Genomic DNA, 20,227 nt, shown 5'->3' with positions numbered 1-20,227 from the left:
GTAATTTTAGCTTCCAAACGAGAGAATTGGGTTTTCATAAGGAAAGTGCCCTGCTCGATCAGTGGCCCAACCCTGTGAAGAGACAGCGGTTATAAACGATGAAACACCTCCCTCCCCCTCTCCACTATATAATCCTTTGACGAAAAGATAACCACGTTGTTCCAGTATGGGAGGTCTGCAGCCTCTACGTTAGAAGGACACACATGTCAAGTACAGAACTAAGCCAACCTCGGCGTGAGCTCTGGTATGAACTGGTATGAACTTTGAGCTTATTCACTACAGAAGTGCTACTTCCTAGCCGTTGAGTTAGCAGCGGCCGCTGCTAACGTGGGTTAGGAAAGGACGGACGACGGATCCAGTCTAACAACCAGACGAAGATACCACCACGTATCCAATGGACCACCATTGACATTCTTCCGAAAACAGGGAGATCTGTTGGCCAACCCGGCCAGCATCTATGACCAACCTACCGAAGCGCAGCTCAGAGTAAATATTTATTGCATTTTCCTTTTCCAAATGGGCGGTAATTTAGAATGCATAAGATAATGTATTTACGATAGCATAGCTGCTGTTTCTCTGTTCCTAAATCTTCCCGCTCTTTCATTCAAGCCCAACCCCCTTTCCTTTGTGTAACCAGCCGTCATATCTGTTCCGTCTACCGGGACGTTTTCTGTATGACATCATTGTATTCCGTGTATTTGTAATTCTGTGTGATTAGTTAGGTATTTAGTAAATAAATAATTAAACCCAATTTTGTATTGCTGATTCAACTTCTTAGCCAGGGTTCGTGAAGATAACCAAGAATTTACAACTTTCATTATGAGACTGAAAATAATACAAGGGTTAATATTGACTGCTATCGATGTAAAATATTACAAAGTATTTTAAGAGTTTATTCGGAAGATAACGGCTCTATAAACATTCTTCCGTGGTGCCCCGACTTTCTAGTTAATTACATTTACATGATTAGCTTAATCAGGTAATATTAATTACAGAGAAATCATTTTATAAGTTAGCATGTCATATCACTTAATCCGGCATAGCCAAAGACACGACACTAGTCAGCTGTGGGTTGTGTAGCAAAGGAGTCCAAGGATATGAAGGGAGTGTGTGAGCTTCTCCCTGCTTCATCGTGAGGCGAAAGACAGAATTCTTCCATCTGTTCAGTCTTCAGGACCCTGAAGACTGCTTTCACGTCATCTTAGTGTGTCAGCCAGGGTGACGGACCAGAATTGAACCTCATAACTGTTGCCAGCATAGTTAATCAATAAAATAGTGGCAGCATTGCTTAGGTTTGATTTGAGTAATTTCACATGTATCTTGAGGAAACGTTTGCTGTCACTGTTCTTTGTATTTGCTAGCCCATGAGACACAAATATGACTAGCTAACACTGGATGTCTACAAACTTCTACAATGATTGTCCTACATAACTACACACCGTTAGAGACACAGCTGTTACCTTATGTGAGACACTGACCTCAGTGCAACATTTGCAACATACAGTGCTTGATGATTTAATATAGTCATCTTTTTAAAGGATTGTAACATTGTATCCAATTGTTTTTCTTCTTCTTCTTCTTCATGGTGGTTGGCAATCACTCTTGGTTTCAGTAACGACCACTAGATTATATAGTGTTGGGTTGACGTCCACTGGATTATATAGTGTTGGGTTGACGTCCACTAGACTATATAGTGTTGGGTTGACGTCCACTAGACTATATAGTGTTGGGTTGACGTCCACTAGACTATATAGTGTTGGGTTGACGTCCACTAGATTATATAGTGTTGGGTTGACGTCCACTAGATTATATAGTGTTGGGTTGATGTCCACTAGACTATATAGTGTTGGGTTGATGTCCACTAGATTATATAGTGTTGGGTTGACATCCACTAGACTATATAGTGTTGGGTTGACGTCCACTAGATTATATAGTGTTGGGTTGACGTCCACTAGATTATATAGTGTTGGGTTGACGTCCACTAGAGTACTTTTGGGTGTCAGGGAAAATGTATGGAGTAGAAAGTACATTATTTTCTTTATGAATGCAGTGAAGTAAAAGTAAAAGTTGCCAAAAATATAAATAGTAAAGTACAGCTACTCCCAAAACTACTTAAGTAGTGCTTTAAAGTATTTTTATTTAAGTACTTCACACCACTGGGAAGACCTTCACTAGATGGATAGTGTTGGGTAGACGTCCACTGGATATATAGTGTTGGGTAGACCTCCACTAGATGGATAGTGTTGGGTAGACCTCCACTAGATGGATAGTGTTGGGTAGACGTCCACTAGATGGATAGTGTTGGGTAGACGTCCACTAGATATATAGTGTTGGGTAGACCTCCACTAGATGGATAGTGTTGGGTAGACCTCCACTAGATGGATAGTGTTGGGTAGACCTCCACCAGATGGATAGTGTTGGGTAGACATCCACTAGATAAATAGTGTTGGGTAGACATCCAGTAGATAGATATTGTTGGGTAGACGTCCACTAGATATATAGTGTTGGGTAGACCTCCACTAGATGGATAATGTTGGGTAGACATCCAGTAGATAGATATTGTTGGGTAGACGTCCACTAGATGGATAGTGTTGGGTAGACATCCAGTAGATGGATAGTGTTGGGTAGACAGCCACTAGATGGATAGTGTTGGGTAGACGTCCACTAGATGGATAGTGTTGGGTAGACCTCCACTAGATGGATAGTGTTGGGTAGACTTCCACTAGATGGATAGTGTTGGGTAGACCTCCACTAGATGGATAGTGTTGGGTAGACATCCACTAGATGGATAGTGTTGGGTAGACCTCCACTAGATAAATAGTGTTGGGTTGACATCCAGTAGATAGATATTGTTGGGTAGACGTCCACTAGATATATAGTGTTGGGTAGACCTCCACTAGATGGATAGTGTTGGGTAGACATCCAGTAGATGGATAGTGTTGGGTAGACATCCAGTAGATGGATAGTGTTGGGTAGACATCCAGTAGATGGATAGTGTTGGGTAGACATCCACTAGATGGATAGTGTTGGGTAGACATCCAGTAGATAGATATTGTTGGGTAGACGTCCACTAGATATATAGTGTTGTGTAGACCTCCACTAGAAGATGGATAGTGTTGGGTAGACATCCACTAGATGGATAGTGTTGGGTAGACCTCCACTAGATGATGGATAGTGTTGGGTAGACATCCAGTAGATGGATAGTGTTGGGTAGACATCCAGTAGATGGATAGTATTGGGTAGACATCCACTAGATGGATAGTGTTGGGTAGACATCCAGTAGATAGATATTGTTGGGTAGACGTCCACTAGATATATAGTGTTGTGTAGACCTCCACTAGATGATGGATAGTATTGGGTAGACATCCACTAGATGGATAGTGTTGGGTAGACATCCACTAGATGGATAGTGTTGGGTAGAGATCCACTAGATGGATAGTGTTGGGTAGACATCCACTAGATGGATAGTGTTGGGTAGACATCCACTAGATGGTTAGTGTTGGGTACACATCAACTGGATGGTTAGTGTTGGGTAGACTTATCAGAGATGCATGCCACTCAGGAATTCACTCTCTGGTCACTAGGCAGTGGGTAAGCTGGCCTGTGTTTAGTCCAAGACCCCCAGCACCTGGACCACTGCCCCAGATATCAATCACCTGAAACCTGAACGCAGTAGCATGCCTGTGGTGTGGGAAGCAGAACCCCAGCACCTGGACCACTGCCCCAGATATCAATCACCTGAAACCTGAACGCAGTAGCATGCCTGTGATGTGGGAAGCAGAACCCCAGCACCTGGACCACTGCCCCAGATATCAATCACCTGAAACCTGAACGCAGTAGCATGCCTGTGATGTGGGAAGCAGACCCCCAGCACCTGGACCACTGCCCCATATATCAATCACCTGAAACCTGAACGCAGTAGCATGCCTGTGGTGTGGGAAGCAGAACCCCAGCACCTGGACCACTGCCCCAGATATCAATCACCTGAAACCTGAATGCAGTAGCATGCCTGTGGTGTGGGAAGCAGAACCCCAGCACCTGGACCACTGCCCTAGATATCAATCACCTGAAACCTGAACGCAGTAGCATCCCTGTGATGTGGGAAGCAGAACCCCAGCACCCGGACCACTGCCCCAGATATCAATCAGCTGAAACCTGAACGCAGTAGCATCCCTGTGATGTGGGAAGCAGAACCCCAGCACCTGGACCACTGCCCCAGATATCAATCAGCTGAAACCTGAACGCAGTAGCATGCCTGTGATGTGGGAAGCAGAAACCCAGCACCCGGACCACTGCCCCAGATATCAATCAGCTGAAACCTGAACGCAGTAGCATGCCTGTGATGTGGGAAGCAGAACCCCAGCACCCGGACCACTGCCCCAGATATCAATCAGCTGAAACCTGAACGCAGTAGCATCCCTGTGATGTGGGAAGCAGACCCTCAGTTAACACAGCTCGTATTGTGCAAATGTCACGGGTCGTAGTCTTGGCCTTTTTTCAAGGAGTGATGAATGAGTCTGTGATGCCAGGAATTCAGCAGGTAGTGAAGGTTTGAAAAGGGGTACTGAAGTTGAGTTTTTTCAATGTTGACATGTGTCTTTGATGTAGCAGACAGCTCCCCGTTAGAGAACCGTGTGTGTTCACCAATGTCATGACACTTTTGTGGAATGCTGTGGCACCGTGGGTGACCTAAGAGGTGAGACTTTCACTGTTCTTATAGGTGTCACTGTGTACATTGTCTGTGTGTCTGTCTATGTGTCTGGCTGGCTGGCTGGCTGTCTATGTCTGTCTGTCTGTGTGTCTGTCTGTTTGGCAAACAAGGACAGCACCTGTCAATTGACATTTGAAGGATGCCTCAACACTTTAGTGTCCGTTCACTGTAAGGTTAAAAAGACTTGTGGAAAGAGACGGTCCCACTTTATGTGGATAGTCCCATATAGATACTCCACAGATGGTCACACTATCAACAAACTATCTGTTGATGATAAGCAACTGCTTGGACTTGGTTAGAAAGAGTTGATATTGTAAAATATCCTCCGTGTTATATCACCTTCTCAAGAAACAGTAGACTGAAGAAACCCTGAAGTCAGCAGATGTGCTATGAAGATTCCCAAGATACTGTAAGAAGTAAAGCTTTTTTCCACAGAAACTCCACAGAAAACCCATTGTTCCACAGACACTTTATTACATTGTCCCAAGATGGGTTCTTGCTCAAGCCAGTCTATTGACATATACTGTAGAGGTCAGGTAGGGCTATTTTCTACTGTTAGTCCTCAGGAAGGCAATCTGAACTTTCTGCGTCATAAAACGCTCGTTTATAGTCATTTTCAAGCTGAGTGAGACTGTGATGTTGTTCCTATCCAAATACCAAGCTGAGCTTTCAAGAAAATCAGACAGCTCTTTGTAAGACGGGAAAAAGTCGACAGAGCTATGGTATTTGGCACAGAGGCTTATGGGCAATGTCAGTAATTGTTACAATTTAAATTCCTTTGAATGCTCCCCCAAATTGAAAGTCCTTGAGGGCAAACCATCATGTTGCAAATCACATGATTTGGAAAATAATGTAGCTGAAAGCTTATAATGACTCTCCATAATGCAATATCTAGTTAAAATACACTGTTAACATGGGGTTGCCATTTCAAGAATGCCTGTTTGTCCGACGTGTCCGTCCAGGACTGTTTGAAGAGTAGCCCCATGTGAGAGCGCTGTGGGGATAAATGGGCACACGTACTGGTTTCTCCTCCACACCTCCATACCTCCCACTGTCTCTTCTTTCTGTTTGTTTTCCTGCCATGGCACCGGGTCGCTCCAGCTGAGACTTGACATTTCACCTTGGCGTGGTCACGAGTCACGCAACACTTGGAGACACAGGGAGTCTAAGAAGTTCTTCAGCTTTTTCTCAGGCGCTCCTCAGCCGTTCTTCAGCCAATTCACAGCCAATCCTCAGCGGTTCAGTTGAAATACTGTTGCCTGTTATCTGAACCTTCAGCTTTCATTGAAAGTTGAACCTGATGCTGTTGAAGCTGAAGGACGAAGCTAAAGGCTTAACAAGCATGAGTATACTGTATAGTTTTTGACACCCGCATTGTGTGAACGCTATGGACCTTCTGCAATATTCTACGTTGAGGAAGCTTTTTAGTCCAGGACTATGCTTAATCTGGTTCCAGGAAACCTACGAATCTTATGTCCTCTTTGCTTAAAGTTGGTCTGTACGTCTTGGTTGAAAGATGTTAATCTTACCGCAGAGTTATTAGGTTATGTAATGACTTGACAGAGCAAGTTGCTGAGTACTTTGGGGATTGGCAAATTTGGGCCAAAACCGTTCTGATGTTGTCTTCGTACACACATGGAATGTGATGAGAGAGCAATGTCATTGAAGTTGCACAGAGTCTCATGTTAAGGGCAGAGGTATGGTTTCATAGCATAAATACCTCTCCTTCCTCCACCAAATTTGAAAGACATTAGCGCATTCATGCTTCGGATTTGGTATGGCGCTTCCACAAACCCCAAATCCTGCATTCCTCAATTTATTTATTTGATTTATTTCACCTTTATTTAACAAGGTAGGCTAGTTGAGAACAAGTTCTCATTTACAACTGCGGCCTGGCCAAGATAAAGCAAAGCAGTGTGACACAAACAACAGAGTTACACATGGAATAAACAAAAGTAGTCAATAACACAGTAGAAAAGTCTATATACAGTGTGTGCAAATGAGGTAAGATTAGGGAGGTAAGGCAATAAATAGGCCATAGTGGTTAAATAATTACAATTTAGCAATTAAACACTAGAGTGATAGATGTGCAGAAGATGAATGTGCAAGTAGAGATACTGGGGTGCAAAGGAGCAAAAATAAATAAATAAATAACAGTATGGAGATGAGGTAGTTGGATGGGCTATTTACAGATGGGTTATGTACAGGTGCAGTGATCTGTGAGCTGCTCTGACAGCTGGTGCTTAAAGTTAGTGAGGGATATATGAGTCTCCAGCTTCTGTGATTCCAGTCATTGGCAGCAGAGAACTGAAAGGAAAAGCGGCCAAAGGAGGAATTGGCTTTGGGGGTGACCAGTGAAATATACCTGCTGGAGCACGTGCTAGGGGTGGATGCTGTTATTGAGCGGGGCTCAATAACTGAGAGAATACGTCCGGGCGTCCATTTAGGGTCAGGTTATTTTGTTTATACCAGCATTACCTTATCCACAATGATGCTACATGGCTGACCTTAATGAATGTTCAGCGATGATTGTTTTAACAGCTCTTCATGAGACTGACTGGGAGTTAAAGGAGACTTTCAAATCAAAAGGAAACAATGGGTTTCATTTCTCTGAAGGTAGCCATGTCCCAGCCTGAACTCTCCCAGTCTACAGTATCACACTGTGCCAGAGGACAGCAGTAACCTCAGCAATAATCATATTCATAGCTGTGAAAATATGAGCACTGCTGGAGCTCCAGAGGTGAAAATCATTTCCAGAGTCTGTGAGACTTGGACAGTTGATCCCAGACACAGTCCCTTCGTCACTAGTGTGTGTCTCAGCCTGGCTGCCATAGACTGCATGTGCAGCCCAGTTAACAGCTTCACTCTTGGCTACGATCTGAATTGTTGCACATATATTTATATCTCTCTGTCTTCAATATAAATAAATCCACTTGGGAAATTTGATAGTTTTTGAAGGAAGCTGAGCAATCTTTTAGTTTTGAGTCATATTTCTTGACATTTCCTACATGCTACATTAAGAGCATCTGCTAAATGACGTATCTAGAGCATCTTACAGTTAGTGCATTCATCATATGATAGCAAGGTGGGAAAACTACATACCTCAGTCAGAGTAAGTATACTGAACAAAAACAACAAGCAACAACTTTACTGAGTTACAGCTCATATATGGAAATCAGTCAATTGAAATAAATTCATTAGTCCCTAATCTATGGATTTCACAGGACTGGGTAGGAGCGGTGCCATGGGTGGGGCAGGGAGGGTATAGGCCCACCCATTGGGGAGCCAGGCCCAGCCAATCAAAACAAGTTTTTCCCCACAATAAAATGGCTTTATTACAGAAATACTAATTTTCATCAGCTGTCCAGGTGGCTGGTCACAGACGATCCCACAGGTGAAGAAGCAGGATGTGGAGGGCCTGGGCTGGCATGGTTGTGAGGCCGGTTGGACGTACTGACAACTTGTCTAAAATGACACTGGAGGTGGCTTGTAGTAGAGAAATTAACATGCAATTCACTTGTAACAGCTCTGGTGGACATTCCTGCAGTCAACATTCAAATTGCATGCTCCCTCAACTTGAGACATCTGTGGCGTTATGACAAAACTGCACATTTTAGAGCAGCCTTTTATTGTCCCCAGCACAAGTTGCACTTATGTAATGATCATGCTGTTTAACTTCTTGATATGCCACACCTGTCAGGTGGATAGATTATCTTGGCAAAGGAGAAACACTCACTAAGAGGGATGTAAACAAATTTGTGTACAAAACTTGAGAGAAATTAACTTTGTGCATATGGAACATTTCTGGGATCTTTTTTTTTCAGCTCATGAGTCCAACACTTTACATGTAGTGTTTATATTTTTTGTTCAGTATACATTTTTCCTCAATAAAGTAGCTATCAGAAAAGTCAGTGCTCGTAAGGTACCTTATTCAAACATTCAATGACATACAAAGCTTCTGTTTCAGTTGACATGACCTGCACTTATGATACCAGTGTTACGCACACCTCTTGGAGGGAACGCAACACCCTGCTACACTCAACTCCCCGTGGAGTGTAAGAGGTATGTGATTGTAGGTGCGAGTAAGGATGAAAGGCAGAGAATATTACCGTTTACTAGGAATTTAGTTCCTTAACACGGGTATATGTATGCCCGCAGGCCTCTTGCCTAAGCACTCCCAAGGTGAGGTGAGGTGCCTTCCCCTCCCCCCTGGGAACAAATGAAACAGAATAATACAAACTTAAAGTGAACAAGTTCAATAATCAAAAACACAGTCCTACTGGCACACACATACCTTAGAAGTAGCAGCTACAAAATACTTTCACCAAAACTGTCTCAACAACCAACACAGGACATCCAAGAAGCTCTCACTTCCTGACAAAGGAACACTGGCTTTTCAAGCTACAGAAGGAGTCGCTAATTGCAGACAGCTGTGTCTCCTGACGAGAGGGCGGGGTCAGAACACCAATCTGAAATGGGGCCAACCAATCAGCTGCTTCGGACTTCAGGAAGACATTTCCTGAAATACACACATTCAAACACATATAACCCATAACAGAAACTGGGGAACGTAACACCAGTTTACTACTTGAATATTGTATGATGTCATAATCTCAAGAAACCTATCATAGTAGTTTTAGATGACCAAGGATGTTGATGTCAAGTGTCATGTTTTGTTTAGGTAACCATTATACCACCATTATGTATACCACACCACTAAAACGTTACCTCATAGGAACAATGTGATGGAGACATGTTTTAAAACTACAGAGGTTTATGTGGTTGACCCATAACTCCAGGCAGTAAAGTGTCAAGTGTTGGCAAGTAGCCTAGCGGGTCAAATCTACCGATGTGCCCCTTGAGCAAGGCTCTTAACCCTAATTGGATAAGAGCGCCTGTTAAATGACTAACATGTAAATGTTAAATGTAAATGTAGTCCCTTCCCTTTGGGACACCTCTGACCTGGTGAGTGAATTGCTCCTTTTCATGCCACTATCCTTTGTAGCCCAGGTGGTAAGGGTAGGTAACAACACATCCGCCATGCTGATCCTCAACACGGGGGCCCCTTAAGGATGTGTGCTCAGTCCCTTCCTGTCCTCCCTGTTCACTCATGACTGCACGGCCAGCCACAACTCCAACAGCATTATTAAGTTTGCAGATGACACAACAGTGGTAGGCCTGATCACCGACAACGATGAGACAGCCTATAGGGAGGAGGTCAGAGATCTGACCGTGTGGTGCAAGGACAAAAACCTCTCCCTCAACGTGATCAAGACAAAGGAGATTATTGTGGACTACAGAAAAAGGAGGACCGAGCACGCCCCCATTCTCATCTACGGGGCTGTAGTAGAGCAGGTTGAGAGCTTCAAGTTCCTTGGCGTCCTAACATGGTCCAAGCACACCAAGACAGTCGTGAAGAGGGCACGACAAAACGTATTCCCCCTCAGGAGGCTGAAAAGATTTGGCATGGGTCCTCAGATCCTCAAAAGGTTCTACAGCTGCACCATCGAGAGCATGCTCTATTGTTTGTTACTTTAATTTGTTACTTTTTTGTAGGTATTTTCTTAAAACTGCATTGTTGGTTAGGGGCTTGTAAATAAGCATTTCACTGTAAGGTCTACAACAGTTGTATTCGGCGTATGTGGCAAGCACAAATTGATTTGATTTTGATTTGATTTGTCTTGGGCTACATATGTTTCTTGTGTTGACAGCTTAGGTTACTTTTAGAAGCTCTTGTAAAACAATATAACAATATATTGCATGATGGTAATCATATGTTGGTGTCTGATCTAAAGATATGCTAAACTTTGAGGAGATCTGTGTTTATGTATGAGGAGTATCAGGTGAAGTTTGTCATCACCTATAAGAACTTCATGTACCAAGACAATGTGTTACAAGGTGAAACGTCAAGAGATAATCAAGAAAGCCCATCTGAGTTTTCTGTTTTCATCCTGTCACATAAACGTCTTGGCAACAGTCTCTTGTTCCTACCCAAGAATACAAAGAGCCCTTCTATCTCAGATACTTCAGGAGGCTTTTATCTGTCCACCCAGCCCTGACGTAAACACAGAGTGTTTTAAATGCTCCACCACATTTAGTCATCGAAAGCCTTCACTGACATCTACGACATTTACAAGATCATCCTGACCTGACACTGACGTCCAACCCCAAAGTCGAGTGACAAACTATCTTCTCCTGAGCTCTACGTCATGACCAAAGAACTCTGAGCCTGCTTGTGTTTCAGCCAAGGAGAACTCATGGTGACCCATGGTCAGAGAACATGTGGGTAGTATTTAGCCCCAAGGAAGTCATTCAGTCTCACGTGTGTATCCGTCTAGCCGGTATGACAATTTCCCGCTCTCCTTTCTTTCTCAATCTACCTCTTGCCTTCTCTTTCTCTATCTCTGTGTGTGTGTGTGTGTGTGTGTGTGTGTGTGTGTGTGTGTGTGTGTGTGTGTGTGTGTGTGTGTGTGTGTGTGTGTGTGTGTGAGAGAGAGAGAGAGAGAGAGAGAGAGAGAGAGAGAGAGAGAGAGAGAGAGAGAGAGAGAGAGAATCTTCCCAGGATCAATGTGGAGTGGATCCAGTGTTTATAGGCCAGTGTGTTTATGTGCGTGTCAGTCTGGGGTCAGAGGAGAAGTCAGCATGCTCCCACAGGAACACAGCCAGTCACAAACAAGGAAGATCACAAGTGTTTCAAATACCTGCTCTGATACTCACTGGGTGTGTGTTTGTTGAGCTAGCGAAGACATTCCAGTCAGTTAAATCGGTGTAGCAGAGTTTAAATGCCATCTCTTTCACACCATTATTTCTTATCAGATGAAACATCATTAGGAGAAGTGCCTTCAATGTTATCACTATGTTTTTACAACGTCACAACTAATACTATTAATACAAAACAATTATAATATGCAATTCAGTTTTTGGGATTTCGACTGTCTTGTTTTATGTTTCACAGGTTATTGGTGGGAGCTCCATATGAAACCAATGGTCACCACCAGACAGGGGATGTGTACAAATGCCCATTGGGCAAACGGTCCAATGGCAGCTGCTCCAAACTCAACCTAGGTACAGTATAACTATCAACTCTCACAGGCTTGACATGTGCCTACTGTGCCCCATGAGACGGATGTGTGTGTGTTGTAGCCGTTAGAGTGTGTGCATGTGTATGTGCCTTATATGTGTGTTCATAGGTTGTGTGAGAGTGGAATCTGGGGAGCGTGCTGTTCATTTCACCTTTAACAGTTTATGTACATTTCCACGTCTGTATCCTCCTAGGCATCACGCCACACGTCCACACGTTTCCTTAGATGAGACCTATCTGTACTGTGTTGTACAGAGAGGCACAGCAAGATGTATGAACTAGCTGGCAGATATTGTATGGTGTAGACACTGCTGTGCCTGGCTTGACAACTTTAACGAACCTAGTTCCCAGAAGCTCCTGTCGTGTCTTTGGGTTACCATTAAACTGAAGATATGTTTATCAATTAGCTCCCTGTAATTATTATCACGCGATTAAACTGATTAATCGTTTAATTGTAATTAACTAGGAGATCGGGGCACCAAGGAGAATATTCAGATTACAAAGCTATAATTTTCCTAATATAACTTTCCTGTACTATAATATTATATTCTATTATAGTATAGGCCGATTATCTTCTAGTTTCAATGGTGTATTTTACCTCTAGTCCAGTCTCATTCCAAACGTCGTAAATTGTTGTATCTGCACGAACCCAGTCTTTACTAAAATCATCCATACATCAATTGTCTTAAAATCATTTATTTACTACACTAAGTAATTAACAGAAAAACATACAAACAGTAATTATCGTCACAAAGGATTGGTATAGTAATGTGCCCTACTGGCTAACAAGCATGGCTGGTCTGTTAGACAATGGGTCATAAACGGTCAGCTGAGAAGTTTACACAGAGTTCATTAATATTAACAATTGGCAATTGAAGGCTCACTCATTCGGGAACAATTGCAATCAATATATATATTTACGCTCAGTGTGTCGTCGTTCTTTGTTGGAGAGTTCGGTTCTGTTGGAGAGTCTCTCTCTCTCGGTTAGAATGGATCTTTCAGAGCGACATTCATTAATGTCATCATAGAATGGTGGTTTCGTTGGTCTTCGCGTTCGATGATATAATTTACTTAGCTGCAGACTAATAATTAATATCAAAGACTTGTTCTTATTCTGTCGGTATCAACAGTCTAAAAGTTAACCACGTGGTATGGTTCACTTTCAGTAGAATACTTGGATGGTCAACCTATTGGCCCACTTCTCGCAATGGGTTGGGGGCCTGGTCTGAGGAAATGTAAATCAGGGAGTGTTTTATAGTGCCCATCGAACAGGCTGGTCAGATGACGCCTGGTCCTGTATATGTCGCTGGGGCGTGCCTATGACTGAGTTAGATTTGGTTACAGAAATACAATTCTATCACATTACATCAGTACATAGCATCTCAATGTCTTACAAAAGCTTTATCCTTATCAATACATTCCATACACCCATATGAGGCAAGTCTTAAACTGAGTCTATTATATAAACAGTTTTATGGTAATATGGCTATATTGTCTCTTCTGAGTATCACAAAATGGTACCAGCAGATCAGTTCGTAGCTGGATTCTTCAATTCTATGAGTTGGAAGAATTTCCTTTGTCTCTCTATGGGCCATGTGGCCAGAGACTTTCCTGGAATTTTAGAGTTTTTCTACCCTTTACACACAGGGTGGATTGTGTGCAAAAGGGAGAGGCCAACGTCATGACACTCCTTTCCTGCAGTCAAATTATCAAATCGCCCTCTAATGTTGTTAATATTTTTCATAATTTCATAATTAATAAACATTATTTAAAAAAACCTGCTGAAAATCCGGTGTTTTGTTATATTTCAGTCTTCTGTGATGTATATAAAGTGTCATATTGGGACGCAAAGACATTTCAGCTCTATATCTGACATGGTACAGATGTCTTCTTTTAAGCCCATAACCATGTGTGTGAGGTGTCTACTTTTGTTTCAGACTAGATTTGTTTAAGACTACCAATAATCACTCTGTTACCCTGATTTAGCCCACTGCAGTAAAATGCTCTGGACACTGCCTCAAAGGACAGGTGTTTGTCCTTTAGTTGGGAGATCTAGTATCATCTAGTATCACCTTCTTACTGCCATGTATAGTCAGTGGGTTTGCAGAAGCTTGTGAAGCGACTTGCCCGCAGGTACATAGCATAAGTGAAAAATATACGCAAAAGTCTTCAAAAGCTATAGAAACATCAAGCTGTTAGAATAAACATTGTTATTTCTTTGACACTGTCTTTTTTTGTTCCTCAAGGAAGGATATCTCTGACCAATGTCGCCGAGCGAAAAGACAAGATGAGGCTGGGGATGACGCTGACAACCAACCCCAAAGACAATAGCTTTGTGGTTAGTGATAAACACACAGTCTATCAAAAGTATGGTGTCATTATGTGTGGTTTCCACAGAGACTAACTTGGTGGTCAGTTTCAGGGGTATGTGAAGAACAGTGGAGGCTGCTGAGAGGAGCGGCTCATAATAATGGCTGGAACGGAGCAAATGGAATGGCATTAAACCATGGGTTTGATGTATGCGATACCATTCCACCTATTCCGCTCCAGCCATTACCATGAGCCCGTCCTCCTCAATTAAGATGCCACCAACCTCCTGTGGTGGCACAGGAACCAAAATGAGTTTTTCTGATGACCTTTTCATCCAGTGTAGGCCCATGGTACACGGTGCATGTCTCAAGGGTGCTTGCTGTGCTGAATGTGTTTCCTTGTGTGTTGTACAGGTCTGTGGACCCCTATGGTCCTATGAGTGTGGCAGCTCATACTACAGCACTGGGATATGCTCTCGAGTCAACGCCAGCTTCAAATTCTCCAAAACCATAGCTCCAGCCTTCCAGAGTAAATACAGAGCACGCCCCTTTCCTGTTTGGAAATGTTTTATGGATCTTCTTCCATAAGTATAAGTCATTATTGATTGTAATGCATTAGACTGTTTCCCATTGCTCATCCGTACAGGTTGCATCGATGGTGCAGTTCAGACATTATTGTGTGTCTTTCTCTGCTAGGGTGTGAGACCTACATGGATATAGTGATCGTTCTGGATGGTTCCAACTCCATCTACCCCTGGACGGAGGTGCAAGCCTTTCTTATCAACATTCTACAGAAGTTCTACATTGGACCAGGCCAGATACAGGTGAGTTATGGGAAATGTGTCGCTCTGGCTAACCTGGTTGGATTGCCTGTTATGCCCCAGTTTTCATGGTTCAACTCTAGGTCTGGAGTGCCAAAGGATGATGTTGTCTGAGTCTAAGTTGCTGATTAGTAGAATGAAAACCAGATGTGATTTGTCCCTCCAGACCTGGCGTTAAACAGCCCTGTTATAATGTATGTGCGTGATATTGTTCAGGTTGGAGTGGTGCAGTATGGGGAGAAGGTGGTGCATGAGTTCCATCTGGATGACTACAAGTCAGTGGAGGAGGTGGTGAAGAGAGCAAGCAACATCCACCAGAGAGGCGGAGAGGAAACCAACACGGCACTCGGCATCAACGTTGCTCGGTAAGACTCCCTAACTGATATGAAACTACATCAGCAATATCCCTAATATTGAATCAGTATAGTATTGAAAGTTGTCAATCTATTGTATCTCACAACAAATACAACTATAATGACATACAGTAAATTATTGTAAATGACACTAGGTAATAGTAATAGAAGACTATTAAAAAAACTTGAAATACTGTATTTGTTACCTTATTCTGGGTTATTACTCAAATCCCACTTTTTGGCTATAAACTTTGAACCTTTCAAATATGAATTTAATAAATCACATGCCACAGCTCAGAAGCATTCAAGCGAGGAGCCCGACGAGGCGCCAAGAAGGTGATGATTGTGATCACTGACGGGGAGTCACATGACAGCCCTGACCTTCAACAGGCCATCGAGGACAGCGAGAAGGATGGCATCACCCGATATGCCATCGCTGTGAGTCACCCTCTCTGTCTCCTTCCTGTCCTCTCTCCTGCTACACCATCACTGTGAGTCACCGTCTCTGTCTCCTTCCTGTCCTCTCTCCTGCTACACCATCACTGTGAGTCACCCTCTCTCTCTCCTTCCTGTCCTCTCTCCTGCTACACCATCGCTATGAGTCACCCTCTCTTTCTCCTTCCTGTCCTCTCTCCTGCTACATCATCGCTGTGAGTCACCGTCTCTGTCTCCTTCCTGTCCTCTCTCCTGCTACACCATCACTGTGAGTCACCGTCTCTGTCTCCTTCCTGTCCTCTCTCCTGCTACACCATCACTGAGTCACCGTCTCTGTCTCCTTCCTGCCCTCTCTCCTGCTACACCATCACTGTGAGTCACCCTCTCTCTCTCCTTCCTGTCCTCTCTCCTGCTACACCATCGCCATGAGTCACCCTCTCTCTCTCCTTCCTGTCCTCTCTCCTGCTACACCATCGCCATGAGTCACCCTCTCTTTCTCCTTCCTGTCCTCTCTCCTGCTACATCATCGCTGTGAGTCACCGTCTCTGTCTCCTTCTTGTCCTCTCTCCCTTGTTTAAGTTTTTCCACTGCCGTTGCTCTAATGTCCAAAAGTTATCAAAATGTCATAAACCACTAAATGTGAGCATAACTGGAAACAGCTGGTCATTTTTGGAGGCATGAAGCAATGTTCCGGTAGCTAGTAAATAGAGAAGGACCTGTAACTAATTAGCTAACTGACAATAAGTGCATTTTTCCACCCCACATTTAACTAGCTAGCTAACATTTGTATTTTGTTATTTATTATGGATCCCCATTAGCTGCTGCCAAGGAAGCAGCTACTCTACCTGGGGTCAAGCAAAATGAAGGCAGTTAAACAATTTAAAAAACATTACAATACATTAACAACAGATTTCACAATACATTAAGTGTGTGTCCTCAGGCCCCTACTCTACTACCACATATCTACAACACAAAATCTGTGTACCTGTGTGTACAGTGCGTATGTTATCGTGTGTGTGTATCCATGTGTCTGTGCCTGTGTTTGTGTTGCTTCACAGTCCCCGATGTTCCATAAGGTGTATTTTTAAATTCTATTTTACTGCTTGTATGAGTTACTTGATGTGGAACAGAGTTCCATGTAGTCGTGGCTTTAAGTAGTACTGTTTAACTGACCGATAGAAAGTAGACTAGCTACAGTTATTACATGTATTTACAGATAGTCAGCTGCTGCTTCTACTCTCTTTTGCTAACTACCATAATACTGCTTCAAGCCTCCATAATGACAAGGTGGCTACAGTTACTGTAGTACAATGTTCATTTTTTCTGGTTTGGGACATGTACACTTTCATCGCACATTGGGATGTGATGTGAGCTTCACCAGTGCTCCAAAGAGTACAGAGGTTTACACAGAACCCAAACCGGCTGTGCGCGTGCGCCATAGTGCGCCATCGTGCATACATTTATTTTGTCCCCCCACACCAAACGCGATCACGACACGCAGGTTAAAATATCAAAACAAACTCTGAGACAATTACATTAATTTGGGGACAGGTCGAAAAGCATTAAACCTTTATGGCAATTTAGCTAGCTAGCTTGCACTTGCTAGATAATTTGTCCTATTTAGCTAACTTGCTGTTGCTAGCTAATTTGTCCTGGGATATAAACATTGAGTTGTTATTTTACCTGAAATGCACAAGGTCCTCTACTCCGACAATTAATCCACACATAAAACAGTCAACTGAATCGTTTCTAGTCATCTCTCCTCCTTCCAGGCTTTTTCTTCTCTGGACTTTATATTGCGATTGGCATTACCGCCACTGACCTTGTTCGTCTTTCAGTCACTGTTGAAGGAATTTAATATTTTGATGATAATAATCAATAATCAAATAGCCTTGACTAATGCCCAAGGTTTGTAAGACAATGGGTTAAAATAATTAGGCAAGGACTCAGCTTTCTGCAAACGGTTTCTGTAGCTTTATTCATGAGAACGTTCTGGCGTCAGGATAACAAAACAGTCATTATATAGTTCTTGCTTACTTACGGACATGCATTTACACACAATCCGTTGGTGACCTGCAACCCCCATAAACTTCTCACACTGTTTATCACCTTCTGGCTCAGCCTGTTCCTTTCCTTCAAGGTTAGGAACTCTCTGAGGTTTTACTCGCTTGACCATCTGGTTCTCTATCTCTCTATACTAATTGCATACACACATTTCTTTCCCTCTCCAGTGGTTCCTGGACTTTCCGGAACTAATCAGACCAATCTATCCCTACATTGATCATTACATTGATTATTCATTAACCATGCTGTATGACTAATAATTCATCATGGTTTATTGATTCATTTACCTTTATTAGATAATTCTCTTATCAGTCACCCACGTGGGTATAACCAATGAGGAGATGGCACGTGGGTACCTGCTTCTATAAACCAATGAGGAGATGGGAGAGGCAGGACTTGCAGCGCGATCTGCGTCAGAAATAGAAAGGACTTCTATTTTAGCCCTTGACAACGCAGATGCTCGTTGGCGCACGTGAGCAGTGTGGGAGCAATAATTGAATAACATAGATTTATACATTTATTTTGCAACGCTTGTGCACCCAACGTGAGCGGTGTAGTCAGGGTATTATACAGAGCCTAAACGGTTTAGTGCCCTCTCAAAACGTATATACACAGCCAGCCAAGTGGTTGAAGGTGTGAATGATCTTTCAAGCCCACAGAACACTTTGGTTGACACCGCTTTGGCATGGGGTTCTCCTGAGCTTATTCAGCCCATAGATGATGAGGTGAGGGGCTCAGTCAAACCAGGCCATGGGCATCTAAGAAGAGAAGGGAGGTGCTGAGTTCATTTGGTTGCTGACAGCTGGAATTTGTGACAGCAGGCAACAGGGACACGGTCCACCAAAGGATTGGAAGTTGGAACCACCCTTCTCTGGTTTAACTTCTAAGTCTATCTAAAGTGTGCTAGTTTCCCTTTTGGTGTGTGTGGGCAACAGGATTGTTGAGTCACAGTTCATAAGTGAGATGGCTCTATAGTAGGGCAATCTACAGCAAAGTCTGGTGATTGATGTCTCTGCCTGATTGTCACCAGGTGCTTGGCTACTACAACCGGCGTGGAATCAACCCAGAGGCATTCCTGAATGAAATCAAGTATATCGCCAGTGACCCCGATGACAAGCACTTCTTCAAGGTGACTGATGAGTCTGCCTTGAAGGACATTGTGGACGCGCTCGGGGATAGGATCTTCAGTTTGGAAGGTATTCCATGTAACTCTGTAAAACAACCATCTGTAAAGCACAAACTAGACCCAACTCATTTCCTTAACCTGTACTCAAAGAAAATAATTCCTCCTGCTGAACTCACCTGGTCTTCCTCTACAGGGACCAGTAAAAACGGGACGGCCTTTGGGCTCCAGATGTCCCAGGCTGGCTTCTCTTCACACTTCGTGGAGGTGAGTCTCACCACTGCTGCCGGTATACCCCCCACACACACACGCACAGCGCTTTCTCCTACTCCTGACAGGTTTCCACCCCCCCATCCCATCCCATCCCTCACTCTCCAGGTTCCTGGGGGGCATGCTGTGATGCTGAGGTCATTCTGATTAAGGAGCCCCTCACTGACGACAGTCATTGTGCCACTCTGACCTTCCAGAGGTGGGAATAAGACACTCTGAAGTCCCCAGGGGGTCAAATCGTAGCAGGGAAGGCTGAAAGAACATCTCACCAGAGAGTTTTTATTTTACCTTTATGTAACTAGGGGCAGAACGACAGATTTTTACAACTCGGGGAATCAATCTTGCAACCTTTCGCTTACTTGTCCAACGCTCTAACCACTAGGCTACCTGCCGCCCCTTAAAAGATGTTGGGGTGTTTTTCTGGAAGTTTTGGTTGCATTCAGACCTGAGAGGGGCGGTGTGTTGGCTTTGGGCTTGACACAGCTGGAGAGGTATCCGCAAGTCTCTGTCCAACTCTTGTTTTCTACTGTAGCTTCATCACCATCCTCCCGCATGTACCAGTCTTCCTGTTCTCTACTGTAGCTGACATCACCATCCTCCCCCATGTACCAGTCTTCCTGTTCTCTACTGTAGCTGACATCACCATCCTCCCCCATGTACCAGTCTTCCTGTTCTCTACTGTAGCTTCATCACCATCCTCCCCCATGTACCAGTCTTCCTGTTCTCTACTGTAGCTGACATCACCATCCTCCCCCATGTACCAGTCTTCCTGTTCTCTACTGTAGCTGACATCCCCATCCTCCCCCATGTACCAGTCTTCCTGTTCTCTACTGTAGCTGACATCACCATCCTCCCCCAATACCAGTCTTCCTGTTCTCTACTGTAGCTGACATCACCACCCTCCCCCATGTACCAGTCTTCCTGTTCTCTACTGTAGCTGACATCACCATCCTCCCCCAAGTACCAGTCTTCCTGTTTTCTACTGTAGCTGACATCACCATCCTCCCCCATGTACCAGTCTTCCTGTTCTCTACTGTAGCTGACATCACCATCCTCCCCA

At 43.7% G+C, this 20,227-nt stretch overlaps 1 protein-coding gene across 1 annotated transcript in view; it reads left to right on the top strand.

The window, feature by feature from the left end:
• The window catches only part of LOC106562707 (integrin alpha-11), a 144,682-nt gene that overhangs the window by 33,177 nt on the left and 91,278 nt on the right, over positions 1-20,227 (top strand). Inside the window, exons 3-10 of the mRNA XM_045708429.1 lie at positions 11,667-11,776; positions 14,039-14,130; positions 14,516-14,630; positions 14,798-14,925; positions 15,139-15,287; positions 15,569-15,713; positions 18,805-18,970; positions 19,094-19,164. Of these exons, the coding sequence (XP_045564385.1) occupies positions 11,667-11,776; positions 14,039-14,130; positions 14,516-14,630; positions 14,798-14,925; positions 15,139-15,287; positions 15,569-15,713; positions 18,805-18,970; positions 19,094-19,164 (976 nt within the window). The remainder of the gene's footprint in view (positions 1-11,666; positions 11,777-14,038; positions 14,131-14,515; positions 14,631-14,797; positions 14,926-15,138; positions 15,288-15,568; positions 15,714-18,804; positions 18,971-19,093; positions 19,165-20,227) is intronic.

The sequence above is a fragment of the Salmo salar genome, chromosome ssa26 (genome assembly GCF_905237065.1).
Source record: "Salmo salar chromosome ssa26, Ssal_v3.1, whole genome shotgun sequence".
Lineage (NCBI taxonomy): Eukaryota > Metazoa > Chordata > Actinopteri > Salmoniformes > Salmonidae > Salmo > Salmo salar.
Note: the sequence above shows the minus strand (reverse complement) of the source record. Positions and strands in the feature narration are given on the sequence as shown.